This window comes from Thermobia domestica, chromosome 4, assembly GCF_964235325.1.
Source record: "Thermobia domestica chromosome 4, izTheDome1.hap1.1, whole genome shotgun sequence".
In the NCBI taxonomy this organism is placed as follows: Eukaryota; Metazoa; Arthropoda; class Insecta; order Zygentoma; family Lepismatidae; genus Thermobia; species Thermobia domestica.
The window spans coordinates 176,483,932-176,510,088 of NC_137457.1; the positions used below are offsets into that span (position 1 = coordinate 176,483,932).

Here is a 26,157-nt window from a genome sequence, read left to right on the forward strand (position 1 = left end):
ATATATATGTGTGTGTGTGTGTGTGTGTATTCTTTGTACTATTATTTTGTTATCGAGCGTAACCTAATTTTCTTTTAGTGTTTTATTTTAATTTTTACTGTTATCTATGTATGCAATTTGACGTATTATTTTCTGACTTGTCCTGTGTGCTTGAAGGATGAAACTAAACTAAAGCGAACTAATAATAAGGGAATATTTTTTATGAATTCATCATTTGTGCAAAATATCAATTTTAACATGGATTTGTATTAAATGAGATGAAATTTGAATGTAACGTTTCCCAATTACATACCGAGGCAAAGGGGAATGGTGATGATGAGTAATGAACGAAATGTTGAAATGAAAAAAGTGGAATTGGGAAGAGTGTACCACCATGGCCTCGTGGATTGCATTGTACATAATATTTAGAAATAAATGTTAAAGATTATTTTTCGAAGCTTACGAGTGGAAATGGTAGCAGAATGCATTAAGTAGTTGCCTTGAGACAACAACTGTTTTACCTTTTTGTTTTTGATGAATTGTTTTTCTATTTTGGTTCTAGATTTACAAGTATTCATCTTGAATCAGTATTAAATAATTGCAGTCGTAGCAATAAATACTTTTTTTAATTTTATGCCTTCTTACGAATTTCACCTCAAAAATTATACAGTAATAATTACCGAGTGAAGTGGAATACGTTAGTTTCTTTTTGCATTACTTGTTCTCTATTACATGTAAGAGGGGGCTATTTGGCTAAATGATAAAACGTTCACTCGTGCCAAGTAGGAATTTCGGTAAACAAACACTGTGTGTATGTCGGTTTTCTCGGGTTATTCCGTTTCCTAACACATTCTCCATTCCACGATTGCATTCATCTTTCTTCATCAACGTCTCCATTATCCACGGTACATAATCAGTAGAGGTCCCGCCGTTCATTCAATTGGGACTTAAACCGGTGTAAACTAGTATGATCCTATATGGTCATGCTCTTGGACACCTACCAGATCTAGAAACAAGATGAAGCATGATTTTTTCGTTTTCTTGTCGTGTATTGGCTAGATATTTGAACCCCCAGACCCCCACTCCCTCCTGCGAAGAGCTTAAGCGTAACGTATGTGCTTGTGTAGATCATTCTGCTAGCAGCTGTTGCAAAAGAAGGAACGTCAAATTTAAAGATGGCATCGTCAATGAGTTTATTAGATAACCATAATGAACCATCAATGGTACCCTTTACAAAAATGTGAGAATTAGAGATTGGAGTACCATTTCTTATTGTAAACTTTGAGATGATTACAACAGTATATGCTAGGAAAAAATGTGTGATACTTGAAGGAGGTGAAAAAGGAATTTTACCATGACGTTCTACTGAGAAATTGGAAGCAGATAATTGCGCATTATTAACGTATTTACAAAGTGGAAATGTCTGTTTAATATATAATGGAATGAAGATTAATGTATCTGGACATAACATGCACGTTCTTGAATTTACTGAACTGGTTTATTCCTCGTAAGTGTTTCGTGGATTATACAAACAAGATGAAACATGAATTTTCCTCTTCACCCCTCCTCTTCATGTAAGCGCAGACATCTGTATGTATAGTGTCGTTATTCTGTGTTGATAAGCTACTGAAGTAACATGTCTTTCAGTGCTTGTGCATCACCTATGGACACCAAGAAAGAGTACTTGTTAAATGTGGAATATGGACTTAATTCAATGAAAACCAAATAATGTTTATTGGTCTGGATAGTGATACATTTGAGCCAGTGATTCGTGTTGGTAAAGGACTTGTGTTTGGAGTTGAGTTAAATTGTGCAGAGTGTGAGAAACTTTTACATTTGACCCGTTTGTAACAGACTATTTAAATTCTCAACTGGAAATTACATTTATAAAATCTCTTGGTCGAAAAATCGAACTAGTGGTGGGTAAACAAATGGGTGAAAAGTTAGTGATGTTAGAGAAGAAAGAAACACTTCATGCTCATTGAAACACTGTGTACCTAACTTCAAGTGATTGGCTTTATTTCTTGGAAATATTTGTGTGTATTGAACATGCTGTGAAAAACCGTAAAATTTGCAGTGTTGTGCTACGTGAATATTTTGACTTTGTACAGATATTATTCGCAATCATGTACAATCGCAGTGTCTTACATGCAGAGGACTTGCCGGAATCCATACCTGTGTAGACGAACAGAGTATTATTAATGGCATGATCATCAGTTTTCAAGTGTCTCTCTTGATAAGAACAGTGATGTGAACATTGATGGTGAAAGATTAACATTGGAAATGAGAGTATTTTGCAAACAAAAACTCATAGATTCAATTATGGATGATTTATTTGATAGTGTACAGACACAGCCATAGTGAGGGAAAATGATAATAAACCTTCCTAGAGTATCAGCGAAGTAAACGTCTCTTCATAAAGAAGAAGAAAATTGATATGTTTTTTCATTTATGCTAAACAACGTAATAAGAAAAATATATAGTGAAAGTGAAATTTTTTATTTCGTGTGTTTTGTGTTCGTTTAATACACGTAAATATGATAGGATTTTTAATTGGTGTGCTAATTTTTTACGATACGAAAAAGGTCCTAACATTTGTTTCCTCGTATACTATAAGTGATATGTATAATAATAATAATAGTAATAATAATAATAATAATAATGAATTCAAATTCTTGAAACGAATGTCAAATAGATGTTAGTATTTAAAATTATTATTATTATTATTATTATAGTTTTTATTATTATTAAAAATTCTGTCTTAAGTATAATACGACTTATTTATTTTTAAAAAAGGTACTAAAATAGTTAATATTAAATTTTTAAAAATAAAATCCTATCAAAATAATATACACTTCACATACTTAGTTTAATTTACGAAAGATTAACTATTATGTATTTGAACTCATTGTTATTATTATTATTATTTAGTTATGTGATTACATCTTTGAAATAAAAATAAGTTTTATATCATTTTTTTTAAAAAAAACAATATGAAATTCTTTAATTTAGTGAGTTAAAAATATGTTTTATGAGATGTGTATTTAAATACATAATAGATCATAGAACATATTTATTAGGAAATGGAAAAATAAGAAATAAAACATTTGTTTTGAAAGAGAAAAAAGAGGAATACAAAGTATTTATTCATGTTGATGAAGATATTTACACAATTAAAACGACGGTGAGTACAGTATATTTTTAAAACACAGTACGTTCGATTTTTTCTTTGTGCAGTTGATATAACTTCACAGTTGCCATATACTATTTACTGTTGCTGTTCATACACACGTACACAGATGTGTTGTTTTTACACATACACAGTTCACTGTTCATATAATGGTTAACTTCACAGATGATACTACTGATGTTAGTGATGGTGAACCGTAGATAAAAGTTATTATGTACAATGATGATGTCCATACACACGTTGACGATCTTTTATTCTCTGAAATGAAAATAATGAAAAACATAACTTAAAATTTATTTTATCTAGAATCATGAACAAATAAAGAACAACAAATTATAATATATACAAGCACATTATAATAAAGAAGAAGTGACTACCTGCAATAATAATATCAAGAATTATATCTGTAATAAAAAAGTATTCAAAACAATCGAAGAAGAAGAAGAACGAAGACATGATGGTATGTATACGGGAGAAATGATTACCTGTAAAAGTAAATACAGCAAGCGGTGATCATTTATTCTGGATTTGATGAGAAAGTGTACTGAAATACATATAAGGACTTTCCTTTGGCTTTGAAGCAAAGGAAAAGGTATGAATAATGTCCAATTAAGGACGATTTCACATTTTGAATTTGTTTATTATTAAAGGTATAAGAAATGGAATTTCTACGTAGAAATTGAATATGTTGTATTACATATGGAGGAAATCCAAATATATCGATGTAATGGGCACGTCCATCAGTATGAATATATATGGAAATCCAGTGTGTGGCAAGTTTGTTCGAGGGTTCTGTATTTATGGTGATAGCTGCAGGTAGTGGAACATGTGTTTATAATTCATTGGCTGCTTATACGCCAATGAAATCATTGTGAAATGAAGAATTTATTTGCAAAGCATTCAATAAATCTAGTGTAGGAGACATCATGTATAGAAATGCAGACATGTACATACATGATACGGTATTTAAATAACGTACCTTTAAAAATCCATGATGATGACCCTCTGATGAACCACTTATATGAGAGGTTGGAACTCCCCAAATGTGATCCTTGAGACAGGTGCTGGTAGAGGATTCTTAAAATGAACTTCCAGACGGACACATCCATGTTTGATGAGATTCCAACGCTGCACAGCGCTGGCTTCTCCATCTCGGGTAATGTCGAAAACAAAGATAGTGTATCCTTGAGGAAAGGCAAGGCGAGGAATATTGTTGCCATGATTGGAAAAGTCAATACCTGATCCAGAGAATAAGGTATGGTATGAGGAAACATAGAGGTGGTTTTCGAAATTCGGTTTTAAAGGTTTTGAAAGTACAGGTTTTCCATCAATATATATAGAGAAGAAATTGATGTCAAAATGAAATGAAATTGATTTGAAGTTATTATTCCTATATAGGCATCATTTTTAGTAAACACCACAATCACTCGAGTTGTTAATACTCCTATAAATAAATGATCAATTGTTTTTGATGAAAGATCCTCTGGAATGACGAATGGTTTCACATGCACTCTTGTGAGAGGATATTTTTCTTTTGCTGATTGTAGAAGAATGTTATGTGCAAGTTTTATTGTAGGACTAACCTTAATCTTTTTAATATGTAAAGCAGCGTCTAAAATATTCACTTTAGACTCAACAGACGAATCACTAGCGTCAAGACAATAGTTTGGATTTGCAGGAATTAACTTGAGACGTAATTCTACTCCTTGGATTAAAAATTTATCCTGATTAAAAATATCACAATGAAGATGTCCAGGCATGTCGAATTTTGCACTTTTTTTGTTAATTCATAACGTTACCACTAGATGTTGCATCCATATGTCCAGCAGTATCTTGAAACTAGAATGCACATTGAATATGAGTATTTTTAGCAGAATCATCATAACTTAACAGTTTTTCAATGTATGATCGATATCGTTGATTATGAGGTGGAAATGAAATCACTTTGTTCTTTAAATAAATTTCCACACCACTGAACATAGAATTTGAAAGTCATTGATAGTAGCCACAGCTTTATCACTTTCAACAATGCTGATCCATCAGGCTTAACGCTTTGAGCTTCAATGTAAAGAAGAGTATGTGGTAGATCTATGTATTCATCACTTGTTCCTGGGATAACAAATTCTATAGGAGCATTATCAGCTACTCTTACAATGTCTGAGAACTGCTCAGCTGCTAAGAAAATAGCATCGTTTCTTTCCGCACAAGACTCTTCAGCAAAAATTGCTGAAGACAGAGATATGTCCCAAACTCATTTAGAATTTAATCTGGATTGTTATGCCTCCAATTCCAAAACACGTTTCTCCACCAACTCTTATTGATCGAAATACTGCAACATGTGCTGTTTCTAGTACTCAAGTTGCATTTGAATACAAATCAATAAGTTTACTTGTAAACCAAATCATTTATCTGGTACGTTAAGTGCGTCTTATGTCCATCTACACAATAAAGGTTTGGAAATTTAACATTTTGTTGTTTGTATAACACATTAGCAACGTATTCGTAGAATACCTCACCTTTCATCCAGCCGTTGTTACTATGCCCAATACCTATTCTCTTTCTAACAGATATTGCCATATATTTTGGAATATGCACATAAAATTACACTACATTGATGAAGTTGTATCACCGTTAGCGTAAAATGTAAACATTATTGTTTATTGAATCTTTAACATTAACTTGATAAACGTTTTGGCACTCTTTTCAACTAAAACATTCATTCTACTCTGCAAGTATGATTTTTTAACGGAATGACAGTGTAGAGCTTGGCATACCGTACATCTTTGAGGCTCTTTCGATTCCCATGTCTTCTGAAACTACTTGGCGAGCACCTTCAAGAATTTGGTTATAGAGGAGTTAGAAGTCGTGACATGTTGCAATGTTGAGATAGGTGTCAAACCAACAGAAACTACTTCAGTACAAGATTTAAAATTTGACATTACCACAACCTGCGGCCTTAAATATAAAATGAATCGCTGAGTTCGAGGACCAATCATCTCCATTTTTTGAGAAAGTTGACCGTCTTGCATGTTCCAGCTCAACTGATGTGGGAACACAATTTAAGCTGAAAACAAGTTACCTTCTCCCACTGGTTGAGGAAAATAATAAGCATAGATTTTTACTTTAGTTTGAAAACATGCCATACCCGAAAAGATATGTTTCGATGGTTAAGACTGTATTCCCAAATCTGTAATGCAATTGAAAAGCAACAAAGACGGACAATGTTTCGCATTAATAGGCAAAACGCCATTTCTTAGAATTTCTCTTTTATGGCTTACTCTGTTTGAGAAGTCATGGAAATAAAAATAACTACCAATTCTTAGCAGCGTTTTTGCCTACAAATAGTTTTAAGACAAGCACCAGTTAATTTATATGTGATTCACTTTAAAAACTTTAGTGTTATTAATCTCATAATGAGATTCTGGTGCTTGATCTAGTGTTATCCAACACTATGCTAAAATGTCATAATTTCTGACTCAGGCGATCGAAACTAATAGCTCAAGTGATTAACTTTTTACAATTTGGTTATTTTTGAATTACAGCGATTGCCACCACAATATACGGTAGTTGGCAAGGGACCATTAACTAAAAAGAGCTAGCGTAGGAACACGAGCATCTAGTACATTTGTATTTTCTCTAATTTAATACTTTTAAAAGCCTGATATCATAATAAATATTAATTTTGTATAATGCAGGGGTAAGCCAATTACTATGTAGACACATACATTCTCAAGCTGTGATTGGCACCCACATTTTTTTAAAAAACGTAGATATGGATTACAATATTGTTTGAAGGGAAAAGACATTTTGATGCCTGACCTGCATAGGCAACAAACCAAAACTTAAAGAAAAAATTGATAAAGAAGAACGATGGTAAATATCCTTGAAACATCCTTAAAAAATTCGTAAGAAATAAGGCCATATTTAATTTTAGGAATATATATCCACCTATTCCATAATCCACTTAATTCTAAAACACAATTAGCAGGAAAGAAACTTTACAGAATATAAAATCAAAAACTAGTGCTAATATCCGTTAATGAATACATTCAAAAAACTGATTTGTTTTCCTATTATTTGAATATTAGCTGGAAAAGTGCCAGTTACTTTGTGGATGGCAGTCACTGTATGGTTTACCTTAGTTTGGAGGCAAAATGACACTTAAAAGTGCCTGTACTCTTAATAAGTCTCCACTGCAGTTTTCAACGTAATTCTGTTCCGTTGATTTTTAGCGAACAGGGCTTACTGAAAACTAATGTGAAAATACCTCATTGTTTGGAATACATTATAACATGCAAACGAAAAATTAGAACTAGCAGTATAACATCCAAAATCCATTCGATAAGTAATTTGTGAAATCTAGATATTAATAAATCTCTTATAAAATGTATTAAGCATTCACCTAACTGAGGGGAACGCATTTACTTCTGTTATTGAGAAAGATTAAAAGCGAAGACATTACGAATACGCCATTAAGGGAGAAACTCCATTTTTGTTACCTATTTTCCAAATATCAACATATACATATATATCTGTGTATAGAAATTAACATTTTGTTAAGAATAATAACGTGTTTTTTTGTTAAGAATAATAAGGTACATTTTGTTAAGAATAATAAGGTGCAAGACCTTTGCATTTAGACTCAAGTTAGTTCAATTTTTTAGAATCTTCAGACGATACAAATTGCTATCAGGCAACTCATTTTACGATGTGGCTGTTTGAGAATAGACGGATAATTAATTAATTGACAACTAACGTATTTTTATGATACATCTTATATATATTACCGGCTGGTGTATGCGTGAACCCTTCTCTGTAGTCTTCTATCTAGTTTAACTAACAGTTGTGTGATTACGCTGTTCAAGCGTGTAGCAAGATGAAGAAAATTATATGCAAGTTTCTGGCATCTCATCTTATAGTTTTATTCGCCTGAAGTAGTTGAATAGTTTTGTAAACATGCAAATACACTTAAATGAGTAAGATAAACTGTTACTAGGAGTTTATATATCCAAATCGCTGTCTTGATGAAACAGAATTATTCTCTGAGAAAATAACACTAAATGTTCCGGCACCGCAATACATGAGTGACTTGACCTTCGGTACTCATCATTCATAACACTGTTAACACGAACATTACTTTTGTAATCCAAGATCAGCAATCAAAGTAGAGTAATAGTGTTTGCTTTTTCATACAATTAGGATATGAAGCGCGGCTGTATCTGAATGCTCTTCTTTGCCCATGCATTACTTGGAATTGGAATATATTAATATTTAAGTGTGGAAATACTTTCCCTTATAGTTGTCTTTGAAAAACTATAAGGCACATTAGAATCTTTTGAATTTGAACTGCGTAGGTAGCCTGAAAAATGTTAATTGATAAGACTATTGCAATTTTTTGGTTTACTGCATCATACATATAAGTTTTTTTTATTACAGATGAAGAATACACACACCCAGGTGAGATTACTCAGAGTCCGCTTTCACTTTACTAACAAGTAGTTTCTAAATATGTTTGCTAATTATGATAAGAGTATTTGATAAAAAGTAGACATAATGTTCTTGACTTGGTTTTGTGACAATGGGAACATAGTATGTGTTAAACCTACGTATACAGGATATGAGGATTTTCTCATGTCTAAGATATTTTCAATGCATAAAGAAAATTTAGATAACAAGTTTTCGACATTTATTAATTTTTACGAAAATTATTTCGGATTTTAAAAGAGGAAAGTTCATATCACTTGATTCTTAGATCTTTAATTCCATGCAGATACTGATAGTTGTCTGGTGCGATTGAAATAATAGCTTTATATCTGTTGGAAAAAACTCCTATAATCCAAACTATCAATAAATAAAGATCACCTTTATATTTTCACAAAACAGACTATTCTTTGAACTAAAACGAAATAAACTTTTTTTAGCATTACATCCAATGTTATTGCCAGATAGGTTTAAGGAAATGATGATAATGAGAATGAACAAAATAGTGGCATAAAAAAGTGGAAAGAAAAGGAAAATAACTACACGAAATTTAACCACAAATGTATACTTGGTGAGAGTTGCTATTTAATTAAAACCACACGCAGCAGGGTCGAATGTTCTATTACTGTGTCAGCGTGGTCCGTTATTGTCCTACTGTTCTTAAAGCTGTAGATGAATCTGATACAGAACATGACACCATCGCTCGCGGCTCCACGGAATCAGCAAAAAGGAAAAGTTTTATTTATAGCTACGTCATATCTGCTAAAATAAATATCGCCGTTAGAAGGTATGCCATTCCCTGAATGTATGTTATCACCTGAAAGTTATCTTTCATTAGATTGTAACCTTTATGAAAAATAAGTGTGTTATTCTGAATATCAGGATTGTAGACGATAAAGTAAATTTTCAGGACAGCATTTGGGTCGTTAACACTTCCAGCAGCATTGTCCCCAGAACCACCATATACTCGCAAAACGTGTCGATATAATGGTCTTTGATGGAGGTGATCTATCATATTTTTCTATGTCATGCCAAAACTTTTCTATGGATCATTCGGTTGGAGACTCACGGAAGAGGCTGTAACGTCTCCAAAGGTTAAACTAAGATCAATTGATTTTGCGATATAGAGGCCAGATGTCTTGCGTTATACAAGGCTTACGTTATACAAAATTTCTAGACGTGTGCTTGCCGTGGCGACTGATAATACGAGCCTGGCTTCTAAAAAACGTAAGCCAAAACTTCTAGGATCATCTATCAAATTTGATTTCCTGGTTTTCAAAACGTTCATGTATATTGTAAATTTTTTTAGTACTTTCGATATATACGTGCGATAATTCTTATTACCTCACCCTACAACCTTTCTCCCACTGACATTGCGACATAGTGCTGTGTTGATAAGGGGATTGGTTTCCAATTCAGGTGCAGAATTACAAAAGAATTATAAAGTTGGCTTGACTACGGAATGAGGAGGTAAACTGATAGTTGAAATTACTATTAGTAATGAGCGTCCACTATTGGCGTGTTTCAGTGAGTAACATCTATTTTTTCCTTATATAGATAATAAGGGGTTCTCGGCAGTAGAAGACCTACAGCCAGTGACGGATGTTTAAGGAGAGTACAAGTAAGCTCTTGGGTATAACAAAGTTGATGGTGCAAAATTACTATATTTGTTTTTTTAATAAAACCTTCTAGGTAAAGGGTCAGAAAAACAGGGAAGATCGTTACCAAGCCACCCATGGCAGGTGACCTACTTTTAATCGTGATGTTTAGCATTTTTGAGTATCAGTGCGATGTTATTTCCTTTCATATAGATGATATTCTCAACTTGCTGCTCTGCAGCATTACAGTGCTCTCGTTATAAAAAAATGCAAAGTGATTTGACCCAATTTTATTACGTTGTTGTCATGTGGGGAATACCTTACGCATTCGTTCTCCTATTGTAATTTTTTCATTTTTCGAGATTATATGTTATGTTCTTCTTCATGTCTTAGAACACCACCGCTCTATGCACTTTCATTTCGCGCGTTCTCTGGACCAAATTTCTTTTCCTCCACCATTTTTCACAAATCTTGGAAAGGAAGTCATGTAATAATATACACAACTTTTTGCATGGTTATCAATGCGACATTAATTCCCAATCTTTATCAACCATAAAGAATTACATCCAGGATAAGTGTATTGCATTCAATGCAGTTGAAGTGCTTAACGTAACTAAACACATACAATATCAACATGGTCGTGTATATGGAACCTTTTTAAATGGAGGAAAATGGTAATGCTTTAGGAAACTAAATATTACTCGCTGAGTCATAAAATAATATTTATATTACTGCTTTCGTTGGAATTTATACTCATATCAAAATTGATTGTCGCATACCTTGTTTCCTTGTAACAATATCATTTGATAATGATTTTTCTCAGGGTTCTTTTAACACTATGTGTATAATCGGGAAACGTAAATGTTGGTAAGTGTCATAGGGAATGAATTATAAATACGAAAATTAGAAGGACTAAAACAAAATGTTGCTAAATGGACAAGATCTTTTTATTTTCGCTTTGTTGTTCTTATTTATTGCTCTTTTGACATGACATTTGCCACATCCATGTCTCAGCCGGTTATACACGTACTACACTACCAAAAAAATGTAGATGGCGTACCTCAAAAGGTAGATTGCACACGTAATTCCTGTAGTTTTAGGACTAAACGTATGGCAAAAGTATAAGTGAAACCGCATGTTTTAGAATATTATCTGTATAAGTGTTACATCTATACGTACTTCCCGTACGAAACAATATAAGTGGTCAGGATCTTGCATACGAATGGACGTATATAACATATAGCTGACGAATGCAGCATACGTATATGCATGTAATATACGGAAAACTGTTAGATGTCAGACATCCAGTAACGGCATGATGTAACAACTAGTGTCAGTGCATATGTAGCATAGGGGTAACGTATGCTCCCTACTGATTCCTGTAGTAACCAAGAGGATAACGTGTATTTATTCAATGCACTGCTCTCCTTAAAACATATTTTTCTCTGTGTGACATTATAAGAAATACTGGGCGAAATCGTTATCTAATTATATTAATACAACAACATGTATATAGATATGCGACAATGATTTTGGACATGAGTGTACCTATTCCGCCTATGGACATTAATTATCATACGGCAAACACACACACACACACACACACACACACACACACATATATATATATATATATATATATATATATATATATATATATATATATATATATATATATATATATAGTTTCTTTTTCTTTTCTTGGATATTGCCCATAATACAGAAGTCAAATCAAATGCACCAACAAATACTAAACGTACCAATATTTCAAGTCTAGAGAAAAGTCTAAATTTGAATCCCAACAATAGCCGTATAATTCTTATATGACGAAAAACGGTCTATTTCCAAATGTTTGAGTAGATGTGTAACATTTTTGTGTTTAATATTTCTCTATCTATATCATTAATTAGTTTACTATCGGTCTGTATCTCTAAGATTTCTTACATACAGCCTTTTTAACACTAATTCACTAATAATCACGATCAACTAAATAAAATTTTAAGTAGTAATACTTTAAAATGGTTAGGATGTATATTTGGAGACTTGCATTATGGAGTGGGTTTTAAAATTCCCTACTTTGATGAATAAATCTTTCAGACAACAGAGGTGCATCAATGGGTTAGGGAAATGTACAAATCAAGTTTGGCTAGATGATGTTCTTCGTGCTAGATTATTGTCCAGTCAAGAGAAATACAAATGAAATCGTTGCATTCTTCTGGTTTCTGAATTTTCTGCTTCTGATTGTCAATGCTAGAGGCGTTTCAATTATGTAAGTAAGGAAAATGCTTTTAGTGACAAGAGACGGCTTTAACAGGGATGTTCTCTCTGTTGTTCAGTTTGTTCTGAAGTTCCGAGAGATAATAAATACATTTCTCTGTTTGCGTACACAAGTTCGGCTTTCGGGGTTTTACTCCTTCCTTTGAGCAAGATATTAAAGAAAAATTAGATTTACTATATACTCAAAAATATTGCCTTCTTGAAAGAATACTAGATAGAATACTCGAGCTTCTTTAATGGAATTCTGTATATGCCATTACTTTAACTGATTAACAAACACTATATATGATTCCTGTATTTTCTTTTCAAGAGTGTGTCCCAGTATAGCTACTTCATATTTCATTTTGTCCTTCCGAACAAAACTTCCCGAAAAAGCCTGAACGTATAGAGTTTGAACTATGTTTCATGAATTGAATAGATATCATAGATATAGATGGACGCAGAAATTTAGATCATTTGAAATCGGCAGGAAATGGATGACAGAAACACATTTCACCGAAACAAATGACAAATTGAATAAAAGAATATAAATGAAAATATAATGTAAAATACAATTAATATAAACAGATTTCCATACTAAATTTCGTTCTTCTTTCCCTGTTGTAAGAAATTAATTATTTCTTACGCGCAGGTGTGGAACCTAAGAGGTCCTTATCTTTAGTTACATATATTTTTATATCACTTTCTTTGAAAACGTGGAAAACTCCGTCTGTGACAGAAGTTCAACATCTTGTAGAGAAGAGTTAATGAATCACGCATACCAGCAAAAAGTTTTATTTATTTATGCCATATTTAACGTGACAAATTTGAACTTTCGTAGCTCAGCTTGTTTAAATTATCAATATAGTTGTAGAAATTTGTAGTTTACATGTAATATTTTAGTTCCAGAGATGCAATACACAGAGAGGAATGGGAAATGCAATTCTTACATAGTCACTCATAAAAAAAGTAACCCACTCAGTAAAGACAAATAATCTATATTTTTATTAATATAAAATCATTCTAATTAAGCGGAGTCTGTTAATAACTGACAAAGCGACAGTATTTTGATCTCAATTAATTGTTACATTGATAACGGAAACCATGCTATTAGGCCTTATTGCTCCATAGAAATACTTTAGTTGTGTAGACTAATGGTGGCCAATTGTTGGCTAGCGAATAAAAACTGCAATGATGTATACCTTTAAAAACTCAGTACGTACTTGCAAGACTATAGATGGTTATCATAAATACTAAAAACGAGACTTGAATTTTAAGATCATACACTCTATAATCTCTCGGTTACCATTTCTATCTTGGGAGGTAAGACCAGTGGCAGTATACTAGTTTTGCCGCCCGGGACTGTACTTTCCATTGCCGCGCCTTTAACCCTCAGACCTTATGTTGCCAAAAGATGTTCAAGTGTCACGAAAAAGTATAGGTAAAACATCAGGGTTGGCAAAAATCGTGGTTTATATTTAAAAAAATAAATAAAAATTTTTGTTTAAACCAGTTTCTTTGGATTAAATGATTTGCCGGGTGTTTTATATCACATAATGACAGAAATAAGTTTGTTTCACCTTGGAGTTATTACGCAAACAGGGTTATGCTGGAAGGGGACACAAACTTAAAGTAAAATCCAAACCGCCTATCGGTTTACATTCGACAGAAATCAACCTCCATTTGACTGGAAACCGGGACTAATTGACCACAAATGCGACACGTCTGCCGGTTCATTCGCGAAGGACTCCTGATAAAAATCCGTTGTAGGACCTGCTGATCTTTACATATTTGTTAATATAATTGTCTAGAGTCATTTTAGAACAAAGAAAATAAACTGTTGCACAAGTGAAACCATTATACAGAATTTAATATGGAAATTTCAAAATACTGCAGAGTACAAAAGGACTAATTTAGTCCAAGTCAGTTCACTACGATTTTTGTTAGTCCAAGTTAAAGAAATGCCACGACTTAATTTGCGTATCAATAAGAATAGTGAATAAAAATACGAATTATTTGAGTCCACTTTGGCTCGGACGCATTTATATATAAATAGGTAATAAAGATAACTGATTTCAATAAATTTTTCGTGAGTGATTTGTATGACTCCCCAAAACAAAGAGTATGGCATTTCTATGTATTTTGTCAATAGTAAACATTATTAAAACAAAACAATTTTTTGAATTTTCTACGAGTGCAATAGTATAACAATAATAACACATTAGAAAAAGGAATATTATGAAACTTATTTTAAAACACAATGTTGCTTTTTTTCGTGGTATAACCTCTTTAGGTAACGAATTTGGAATTTAGGTCTGAATATAATGCGAATAATATACGGGAGTGAAACGTAATAACCCACAAATGTGTGTTCATAAAGACTTTACTAACACTTACAATTTTACGAGCATCTTTCTTTTTCTGGTTTAATTCAGTTTTTGTTAAACAGTTTGCTAAAACCACGGTTTAAACCTCCTTGGTTTAAACCAGCCAACCATGGAAAAATAAAAAATAAAATACCTCTCTCAAATGTTTAAGTGATATTTTAACGATTAAATATGTTACATAATATTTATTGTGTCCCATTTCGCTGAATATCTGTGCAGTACAGCAACGTATACAGGAAATAACATTTGAAAATACGTGCGTTAGTGACGATTAAGAATTTTTATATTGAACTTGATTGTATATCAAATGGTGTTTCAATCAAAGGATCGAGCACGAAGATGATACTATGATTAAAATGTAATGAAAAACTAAGTGAATAGCCCAAGCCTTATAGTGTACTAAACTAAATAGAGAAACATCAATTTAATTGATCATAATTGAAAGAAACATTTCTTTCTTTGATACGAGCAAATTCCTTTATCACATTCTCGTAGTCCAATGTTTCAGTCAATCGATATTATCGCTAGACTATTCAAGCATGTTCAAGCATATACGTCAATCTATTCTAAGTGAATAAGCATGTGCTGTTCGACAATCTCCAAAAAAACTAATTTTTTCATGAATGTTTATCTACATCAGGATACTTCAATACCACAATATTTGGAATTTTAGAACATCTCGTATCTACGCAGTCGCTGCCGTCATTTTGCGTTTTCTCAATTCGAAGGATTCAATGGTTATTCAATATCTAGACATGAGTTGGTCCAACTTAAATGGAATTTTCTGGGCGTCTCCAACCTTTGCAGAGCAAAAAGTTTGTTCTTTCAATATTTTTTCATAGAAATACTTCAAAGGGGTGATTGCAGGTCCTACAATAGCAACACTTTTTGGACATTAAAGACATGGAAACAACTGACACGTAGTTCTAAATTATTGTTTGCTTGAAGTTGGCGTCATACATTTATACATAAACATTTACAGAGCTGTAGCTGCTCCCAAAAGTCTGAAAAGAAATCGTAAAGTTTATAAATTATGCGGATTTCCATGTTTCACTGTCCAATAGCCTATATTCAATGGGCCTGAGAAAAATTGTGAAATTTTGGGTATGGTTTACTCTTGTACTATACCATAACTCACAACAACATAATGTTTTGAGATTTTAAACAGAAAGGTGGCAAAGTATTAAGGAATAACGTAATACTCTAGGAGGTATATTCGGTATACTGCATCGTACGTATATTGCTCATTCGCTGTAAACACTGACTGGTGTATATAGATCAAATGAAGGGACAACAGTCTCGTGCATGAGTTGATAGTTAAAACAAGGAAAAAAGGATTCAATATAATTGATATAGCAAGCAACAAGAGCCGTGAGTACTTACGAACTTTTTGTCAAGTGTACATTGTGACCCTTCTCGCCTTCCATTGATGGCGGTATTCTTCACCAATGCTTCTGTAGGAGCGGTAAGACAGTGAGGCACAAATAGAGGAAAGAAAGAGCTTGTGAACTCTGACTGTAAAAGCCTTTGATACTGCTTATGTTTACTTCATAACAACGAATTTCCAGTAGAATTTCTGAAGAAAATAAATCCTAGAGTATGACATCATTCCCTTATACTTTGACCTTCTGCTCAAAATAAAAAAAATGCGCTGTTGTTGTGTGTTATGGTATGCTAAAAGAGTAACTATTCAAAACATTTCAGATTTTTATCCAGGCCCATTGTAGATACTGGAAATTGATACATGCCAAATTGCCAAAATTCCCTAACTTTTGCTATTTCTTTTCAGGCTTTTGGTAGCAGGTAGTGTCTGGAAATTTTTGTGTGAACACTTATGATCCCGGATGCATACACGAACTCAGACCTCTACATCAATTGTCTCGTTTCAAAAAATATGTCTTGAATGTTCAAAAATATTGCTACCGTAGGCCCTGATTTTCTCCTTTCAAGTGGTCTGGTAAAAGATGATATATAAACAAAGTTACAGCTCTGCACAAGTTGGAGACGATTAGCAATTTTCAATTTGGTAGGATAAATGCAAACTGAGCTATTGAAAACAATATAAACTTCTGGCATCTGCCTCTGCGTAGCAAACACTTGTTTTAAAAATAGTTAATTGTGGTTTTGAAGTACTCTTATATCGATTAAACATTTCTGAAGAAACGAGATTTTTTTTTAAAAATTTCGAGGAGCAATTTTCATTTTTTCTTGATCACTTAGCATGGATTGACCAACATGGAAGAAAGTAGAGCGTTTCTAATAAGCTTTAGGTTCGATAAATAATTTCCTTTCCCACTTGCCATAGTTAAAGGTAAGCTTTGCGATCAAAGTCAGCGCCTCTCAATTTAACCATTCGTTTTGAAAAGCCATGAGTCAGATAATAGCGATAACAGCGAGTCAGATAATATAGATATGAGTACCCCTTTTGCGGCTGGTATTAAACTGTTTCTTATTTTGTACAATGACAGGAAAAATCCACTTTTTCAAAGAAAGGTCATCATTTCATGTTTAGCATAAGTATGAAAAATTAAACATGTTTTGTTAGATTGTTGTATCCCTCTACCATTTCAAAACTACTGATTCAATTAACTTTAAAGTCTGTTTATTTTTTTAAACCTTATGCTTAATTATAACTGATAACACTTCTTTTCGACCTTCAGATCACTTACTAAATATCTTTCGTGATGTTTAATTGCTTAAACGTTTTTCTTGAACCTAATAAATCGCGAATAAAACTTTGTAATGAATGTTGATTTTGTATATTCTTTGTCGAACTTCAATAGCTTCATTCTCTGCCAATCAAACGGTAGTAATCAAACGGTCTCTTCTTCTTTCGACCAAGAGCTTGCATTGTAAAACTATCAGTGGATCGTCCATATCTTGCGTTGATTCCAACGCCATCGCATAAACTAACTTTGAAACTTTGTATCATTTCTGTTTCTTTCAAAGTACTCAGATATATTTTCAAGAAACCCGACTTCATCCAACACAAGAGAATCACTGCACTGGAAACTTTTATGTGAAGTAAAGGGTAATACCAGATAATAAGTCAGCAAAGGAAAGGAAGGTGATGCAGCTGGTTTGCTACATACAGAGCAAACATGGGTGACCACTTTATATGTTCTATTTTCATCGGCGCAAATCTGTCCTCCTCAACATTGAAGGGACCGGTAAGACCGTTGTCATATTATATATATATATATATATATATATATATATATATATATATATATATATAAGCGATGTTCAAAATATTTATGAAGTTGAAAAACAATGATGTGAAGCATCAGGGAACAGAATTCTCTTCAGTGGCGTATTTAGGAGGCTATCGGGCTCAAGCTCCTCCCGAAATAAATTTGTTAGCTTTTCGCATTCCGCGCACAACAATAATCGTTCTTACCATTTCTAAGAATGCCATTGACTTTCCATTTTCGTATGGTCTTTATTCAGAAATAATAATGTATTTGTCAAATTTTATTTCATGTAAGAACTGCATCCTTTTATTCTTACTTTCCTCCTTTCTACTTACTGTTTCTTTTTGTTGACGTTACTTTCTTTCATTTCGCCTATCATACTTTATCAACTGTTGTCAGCTGTGATTCAAGCCGGCCATCATCAGTAACACCAAAACTAAGAGGAGTTGATAAGCGAAACTGGTGTTCTACACCAACTTGCGCGGACACCAACAAGACAGTACTTGAGTTATTATAACAAACGAAAAATTATATTGTTAGGTTATTTCTAAAAGAAGGAAATGTTTGAATTAAGAAAATTAAAACGGGGGAGTAATTAGCCTGGGAAATGAGGAACGCCAAGAAGATGCTTAATTTTTCTTGTATGAATAGAATAATTATTTAGATTCACTACTAAATTTTGTATTATATCAAATAGAGTTAAACAAAGTCATAAATAAGCTATTGGATGTCTTCAAGATTGAGAGATGGGCAGATTTAAGGCTTATTCTAGAGAACGATACTCATATTACAAAACTCATATTACGATAGATGTATCTGTTCAACTGTTGTAGAGTATAGTATATATTAGGCGATGTAGATGAAGTAGTAGCACATATCAGTCTTACAAATCACTGCCGTGAACACATTCTGAATCTGAATACATGCATATTTATAATTGGTATGTTTCTAAATATTCACCCACAAAGATCCACGTTAAAATTGTTTATAATAATATAAACAATGACTTCTCCAAAACTATGAAGAAAGAATATCAATTATGTATGACGCAACAATACTCATAGAGCAAAATGATGATAATCTCAATAACAATGCAGCAATCGTTACAGAAGTCTGACGCATGTCATATACTCTTTAGCTAAAAGATGTACCTTAAGAATAGGGAGAAGAATATTCCATAAATTGAATTCTTTTCTTTGCTTACGGAGCATCCTCTGTCAAAAGAAAAATTTGGACACGCAGAAATACGTAGAAACGAACCATGGTTCGAACTAGGAGAGAAGAGAAACCAGGCTAAATTACAATGGCTAAAAAATCCGAATGAAACAACTACACAAAATTTCGAACACATCAGCCGGGAAACTTCCAATACTTTTAGAACAAAGAAACGCGATTTTTTGAAAGCTAAAATTTAGGAACTTGAAGATAATAGTAAAAACAAAAATATTCGGGATATGTATAAAGGGATCAACGAACTTAAGAAATACTATTAGCCTCGTGCTTATATTAAAGAAAGCAGATGGAACAATTTTCACTGATACAGATAGCATTTTAATTAGATGAAAAGATTTCTTTGATGATTTGCTTCACACGCAGCCGAAAATTAATGTGCTTGGAGAAAGGGAGATACACACCTCAGAACCGTCTGTTCCAGAACCCAATCCAATAGAAGTAGAAATCACTAGAAAGAAATTAAAGAAACACATATCTCCGGGTTTAAACGAAATTCCTGCTGAGTTCAGTTTAGTTGGAGGCGAAACATTGTGGAACAAGATACACAAACTCATTCTCCATATCTACAACAAGGAAAAATTGCCACAAGAAAATGAAATGAAATCTTTGAGTTTTAATTCCACAGTTATGCCGGTTAGGCTAAAGGAGACGGTGATGATAAGTAATGAATAAAATGGTGGAATGAAGAAAGTGGGAGCAAAGGTTTGTCCACCACAAAGTTCACTTAGCGGGGGCTAGGATCGAACCATGAGCCCCAAGCACCAGAGGTGAACTCTCTAAAACTGAACCATGGCGGCCTGAAATTGCCACAAGAGTGGAAATAATAAATCATTGTTTCAATACATAAGAAAAGCGACAAAAGTGACTGTAATAATTATCGATGCATATCTCTTCTGCCAACATCCTATAAAATCGTTTCAATCATTCTATTAGGAAGATTGATTCCATACGCAGATGAAATTATTGGAGATTATCAGTGTGGATTTAGACGAAATCGATCAAATATCGACCAAATATTTACCATTCGCCAAATATTCGAAAAGAACTGGGAATACAGTAGCCCGGTACATCAAGGCTTACGACTCCGTTACGAGAGAAACATTGTAATAAGTTCTTAACAGATTTTGGAATACCGAAAATGCTAATTAGATCAAGGCATGTTTAAATGAATCCCAAAGCTAAGTCCGTCTAGGAAAATTTTTATCCACGAGCTTTCACGACGAGAATGGCCTGAAACAAGGAGATGCGTTGTCGCATTTTTTATTCAACTTTGTCCTAGAATACGCTATAAGAAAAATCAAGTATAGCAACCAGAGCCTAGTGCTGAACGGTGTTCACCAGGTTATGCGTACGCTGATGTAAATTTTATACGGGATGATAAGCGAACAATAGAAAGAAATGCAGAGGTGTTATTAATCACCTTCAGAACAAGGGTTTAGAAGCAAATGCAAAGAGAACTAAATATATGGAAGTGCGTTGGGACCGTAATACGTCAAATTATGAATGCCTTAAAATATTAAATAATACTTTTGATAAAGTGGATACTTTCAAATATCTAGGATCAGAATTAACAGACGAAAATCATATTCACGAAGAAATCAAATGTCGACTAAAAACAGGGAATTCGTGTTATTATTCACTTTGAAATCTCTTGTCCGTCGAGGAATTTGAAGCTTAAAATATCTAAAACGGTAATCATACCTGTTGTCTGGTATAGTTTCGAAACATGCCGCTTACTCTGAGGAAAGAACATAGACTGAAAGATTTGAGAACAAGATCCTGAGACGAATATTCGGACCCAAGAGAAACGGGAATGGGGAATGGCGGAAACTTCATAACGAGGAACTACATAAATTATACGGCTTACCAAACACTGCTACGCTGATCAAATCTAGGAGGATTAGGTGGGTAGGACATATAGCCAAGATAGAACAAAGTAGAAACGCTTTCAGAGTCTGGAATGCAAGACCAATCGTAAAACGACCATTAGGAAGACATAGGCGCAGATGGGAAGAGAATATTAAGATGGATCTCGCAAAAATAGGAATACAAAGTAGGAACTTGATCAAGTTGGCTAAGGATAGAAGTCAGTGGTGAGGATTTGTGAACGCGTCATTGAACCTTCGGGTTCCATAGGCTATAGAGTTAGTTAGCTAACGAAGCATAAATTGATGCCTAGGCTGATACTACAAATAGATTAAATGCGCGTTTACTGAAAAATGGGTTCTACTGACATTGGATACTCTATATACTCTTCGTGTGCTAGGGCCTAAGGTAGAGGAGGAGATACGATTTCATATCACGTTACGTCACGCACAGTCACACGCCTTCTTTTTCATTAAAAATGGTAAAGCCAAGAGAAACAAATTTCATCTGACTTTGTAGCAGTCGGACACAAATCCACAAATCATCACACATATCTGTAAAAAAGCACTTTTCAAATTGGATTATTGGGAGAGCCTGCAGTTTCAATATTGGGGGTACATGTCTCCCCACTTCCCAGGAATTTGTCCTCGTACCTACAGCTGGGACAAGTTTCCAGCATGAGAAGAGAAGCATATCCTCCTCTTTTATTTATTGCAATTTGTGCGTAAGTAGTGGAAGTGGAATTTAATACATATTGGTGAGGCTACTAAACGCACTGCAGAACGAAGTTCGGTTTGAAATAATTCTGACAGAATATGATTCTTTTAAAAAATGGAAAGCCAAGATAAATCAATTTCATTTTACATTCTTATGTGTAGTTGGACACAAGCCATCAGACTTATCCCAAAAAGCTCTTTTTAAATCAGATTATTGGGGGGGGACAGTGCACCCTCGATCCACGATTTGGGGTGAAATGTCTCCTTTTCCCCTGGGATTTGCCAAAGTGTTTATTTTCGTTAGTTACTTGAAGTAAGAATAATAAATCTCACAGGCATGTTAAAAAAGAACAATGTCGTGTACAATAGGACACAGATTCAGAATAGAAAGGAAACGTACTCGATTCCACGGAGGGTTCTTATTTTCCACTGTTATCAGTGCTTATTTACTTAAGAATTTATCATATAAACTCAGAAAAGTTTACCAATTTCAACTTTAATAGTAATATGAAAGAGAAATCGGCCAAAACTTGTAGAGGGTCCAGCAAGAGTAACTATGTTGGGAACACGCATTCTAACTACTCACATATCTAGGCTTATAGGGACCAACTGAAAAAGTCTTCTACAATAAAAATGTCTACCTACCTCAACAAAGAGTGTGCGTCATCATCTACACCAGTAATAGGCATAGTTTAACCTGTGAGGTACGGCGTGCCAATTCTAAAGTTTTCTCTGATCTACGACCCGATTCCTAATCTGACACAGGGAGTACATGGCTGGTATTGATCTTTTTTAACAAATCATATAGACAGAGTAAATTATTATCTTTCTCGGCTCCCCACTCCTCTAAAAATTTTCCCTAGGGCTGCTTTTCCGTTCGCCAAATTCCACAAATAAAACCAAATTAAATCTCGAAAAAAGTTTTTAACCTGAAATCTCTCAGAAAACATTCATGGTGCAGAAGAAATTTTGTGGGTAAAATCCTCTTCCTGATGCTATAAGTCGTTGGTGTATAATATGCTAATCTTCACTTTTAAAAATTTAATAAACAAGATATGGATTTCAAAATAAAAAAATCTAATTTTCGACAACAATTTTATTACCTAAAGTCCAACTGATGGTTCTGTGTATTTAATAAATATTTTAGATTAACTTTACGGGTTACTTGGTGGCTAAAGCATAGTGCGGTCCACCGAATACAAGCCCGCAGCCGATCACTGACACTTCTTGGGCTCCACCGTAACTAGGACGTGTAATTGAAAACACAGTGTGTGTTCGTGACAAAGCGTGAGCAATCACTATTCCACTTAAGACAATTTTCATCAAAGAACTCTGCTTTGTATCTAGTTAGGAATAGCTCTGTCTTTCTCTCTCTTCTTCCAGCTAGACGGCGCTGTAATTACTTAACATCATGTATCTAATCTCAGATATTTCTATCCTCATAGACTCGTTGATATGAAGTAAAACTGAAAGAGAAAAGGTATCGAACTAGTAGCTCAGATATATCTTGTCTGTACCTGAATGTACTTAGTAATCGCTCTACTTTATGAGAAGTTCAATGAAGAGAGAAATTTCAGAATATTAGAGTTTATTACAGTAATAGGATCGTTATACAGAATTGGTAAAAGATAATGGGATAAACACTGGATTATTACGAGTGTCATGATTACTTAGTCTGATAACGTTAGAGTCTATCACGTACCCTTGACTATTTAAACGGCTAAGTTCTATAATACGTCAACTTTTCAATTATTCTTTTAACTTGTTGATCAAAAGTGTCGAAAAGAGGAAAAAGAGGCTAGAAATAGAAAATAAGTAAAAAAAGGCCAAAACGATTACAATTAGGCCGAAGGGACATAGTAGTCTGTCTGACACAAGCTATAAGAAGGGCAAGGTAACCTGTCGATTCTAAGACGACTCTAGATGTTACAGCGCAGCGGCTAAGATTACTCATACCTGACTAATGTCCAAGACTACTTCAAGCACGTCTATTCGTCTTGGAAATCGATGAAAAGTGATAACCGGAATTGATCAAGGCCGTTTCCGACTCTCTATATAATGCCTGCTCAAGTTCGTCCTTGAAAAGAAAGTGGTGGTATGAGGTGGATGGGAATTCCAATGCAAAATAGAGGAAGAGAGAAAATCAACAATAATAGTGGTTGTAGGTGGAGTGACAAGTGCTTCCAAGCAGGTTATACTAGAGCCGTCGTTCTACCTGGTGGATAATGACTAATCTAGCTGATATTATTCCATATAGAAATGCTTCGCCAAGGATATTTTTGATATAATACACTTTACACTTTACTAAATTTTCTCTCTTTCTTGATCTTTTCTTGTTTGTAACCATTTTGTTAGAGAAGAATGTCGTTGTTTTATAGAATTACTAATAATCCCTCGTCGTTGATCCTATATTTCATCCAGGTAGAAGTGAGCTTTAGCTAGGTCTATATGTGTAAATAATTCGTTTCCCCTCGTGGTCACGCCTATCTTTCTCCGGTTTTGTAAATTGCTACACGTTCCCAACAAGGACTGCGGAGTTCATAATCCAGGAATCGAAAGCCGGCCATCATGCTTACGCGCCTTATGTAACAAATTTTCCTCGACTATTTTTTTTTTAAATAAGGCAACAGTATAAAGAGTCAGAAGTTATCACTTTTTAGAAAAGAGGTGTTATAAAAAAAACTTGCACATAGATATCTACGACCAAGCAGGCTGTTAAAGGAAACACCGGATAATGAAAGAGAAAATACTGAAGAAGCTACATTCCTTTCTGAAATGGTGTTTCTGCAAGGTCAGGTTTACTTCTTGCTTTCCGTAGTTACTCGGAAAGAAAAAGTAAATTGGAAAAAGAAGGGATATGAACTGCTGGCTATCTTGGCAGCTTCGATGCTCGTATGCATCATCATGCGTTTAAGACAGGAGATATGTATGATTTTTTGACGGAGTTAAACAAAAGAGATCGATCCTTGAGGAATTGACATAATCGTTCGGAATTGTATTCTTGATGAAAGGTTTTCAAGCACTTTGTCTCTATGCTTGAGTTCATAGCTTTACGGTAGGTATAAGATAAGCCAAGCATTAGGACAGCAACGTATACATTGTTTACAAGCTCAATACTTTCTGGCTAGCCTGTCTGACAGCAGAGGGAATGCTCCCGTTTAATATTACGTTACAACAACTATTTTATAATAAAGATATTATAGGATAAATATACTATAGATCTTGTTGTAATGGACTACATAGGCTGTATTCATAAGGGCAAATATAAGCATCATACTAATAGTAAATGTTTTAAAAAAGGCTACTGTACTTGATGAACTCTGTGCTCCAGAAATTTATTGAGCTTTAAACAATGTATATGTTGCTGTCCTAATGCATTATGGTTATTAAATGAATTATTAACATTATTACAAGTAATGAATATTATTGATATTTCGGAGAAAGAAAGGAAAATATATGTCTGCCTAACTTTAGACAAGCGTTGCTAGTTTAAAATAATACTACTACAACGCTTAGATAATAGCACGGGGTTCCCTTTTTACGGCAGAAGTATATAATCTGATTATGGTATCAGTAGCTATTAATAAGCTGTTAACTGGTTATAACATTAAACTGTTTATACAAATTAAGGTTTGATATGTAACCAGTTTTACCAAAGTCATGAAGCAACCTAGAGAATCCTCACACGAGGATTTTAGAATTAAAGAAATATTTTCTTATTTCTTACATTAGAACACTAGTGCATATCTACTGATTTCAAATTAGCTCTATATATTTGACAATAGGTTAAAGGTGTTTAGTCCTTTTGGAAAGGATTCAAGTAGTTACTCCTTATACAGAGAAAACAAGTAAAACATTCATTATAATTCAACAATACTTGTAGGCTGTTAATTGAACAATAATTGCGAACTAATTAAGGAGTACAATCGCTTAGACCCTCGGGTTTGAGCTCTCTACAATACCCAAGGAGGGAATGCTGGGACATAAAGAACATTATGTTAGTGGTTCGCTACCCGAAACTTTCATTCAAGAATGTATAAGCAGAGTCACGGTTGTCTTGTATTTCGAGTTCGAATCTTTTAATATCCCGACCGTTCGTTGGGTATTCTACCTACTTTAAACGTGAATACTGTTGAAATATGAGTGAAATTGTAATATGAAATGGCATATCTACTTCTTCTACTGCTATCATGAGATACATCTTTTTCTGGAGTCATATTGACTAACAGATATCGTCCCTTGATCACATTTACCGTT

The 26,157-nt window shown here is 33.8% G+C and overlaps 1 protein-coding gene across 3 annotated transcripts in view; it reads left to right on the forward strand.

Annotated features, from left to right (window-relative positions):
• Positions 1 to 26,157, forward strand: part of LOC145683405 (uncharacterized) — an 868,942-nt gene that overhangs the window by 300,682 nt on the left and 542,103 nt on the right. For all 3 annotated transcript variants that reach the window (XM_081754742.1, XM_081754743.1, XM_081754741.1), the window contains one exon: positions 8,606 to 8,626. In XM_081754742.1, the coding sequence (XP_081610868.1) occupies positions 8,606 to 8,626 (21 nt within the window). The remainder of the gene's footprint in view (positions 1 to 8,605; positions 8,627 to 26,157) is intronic.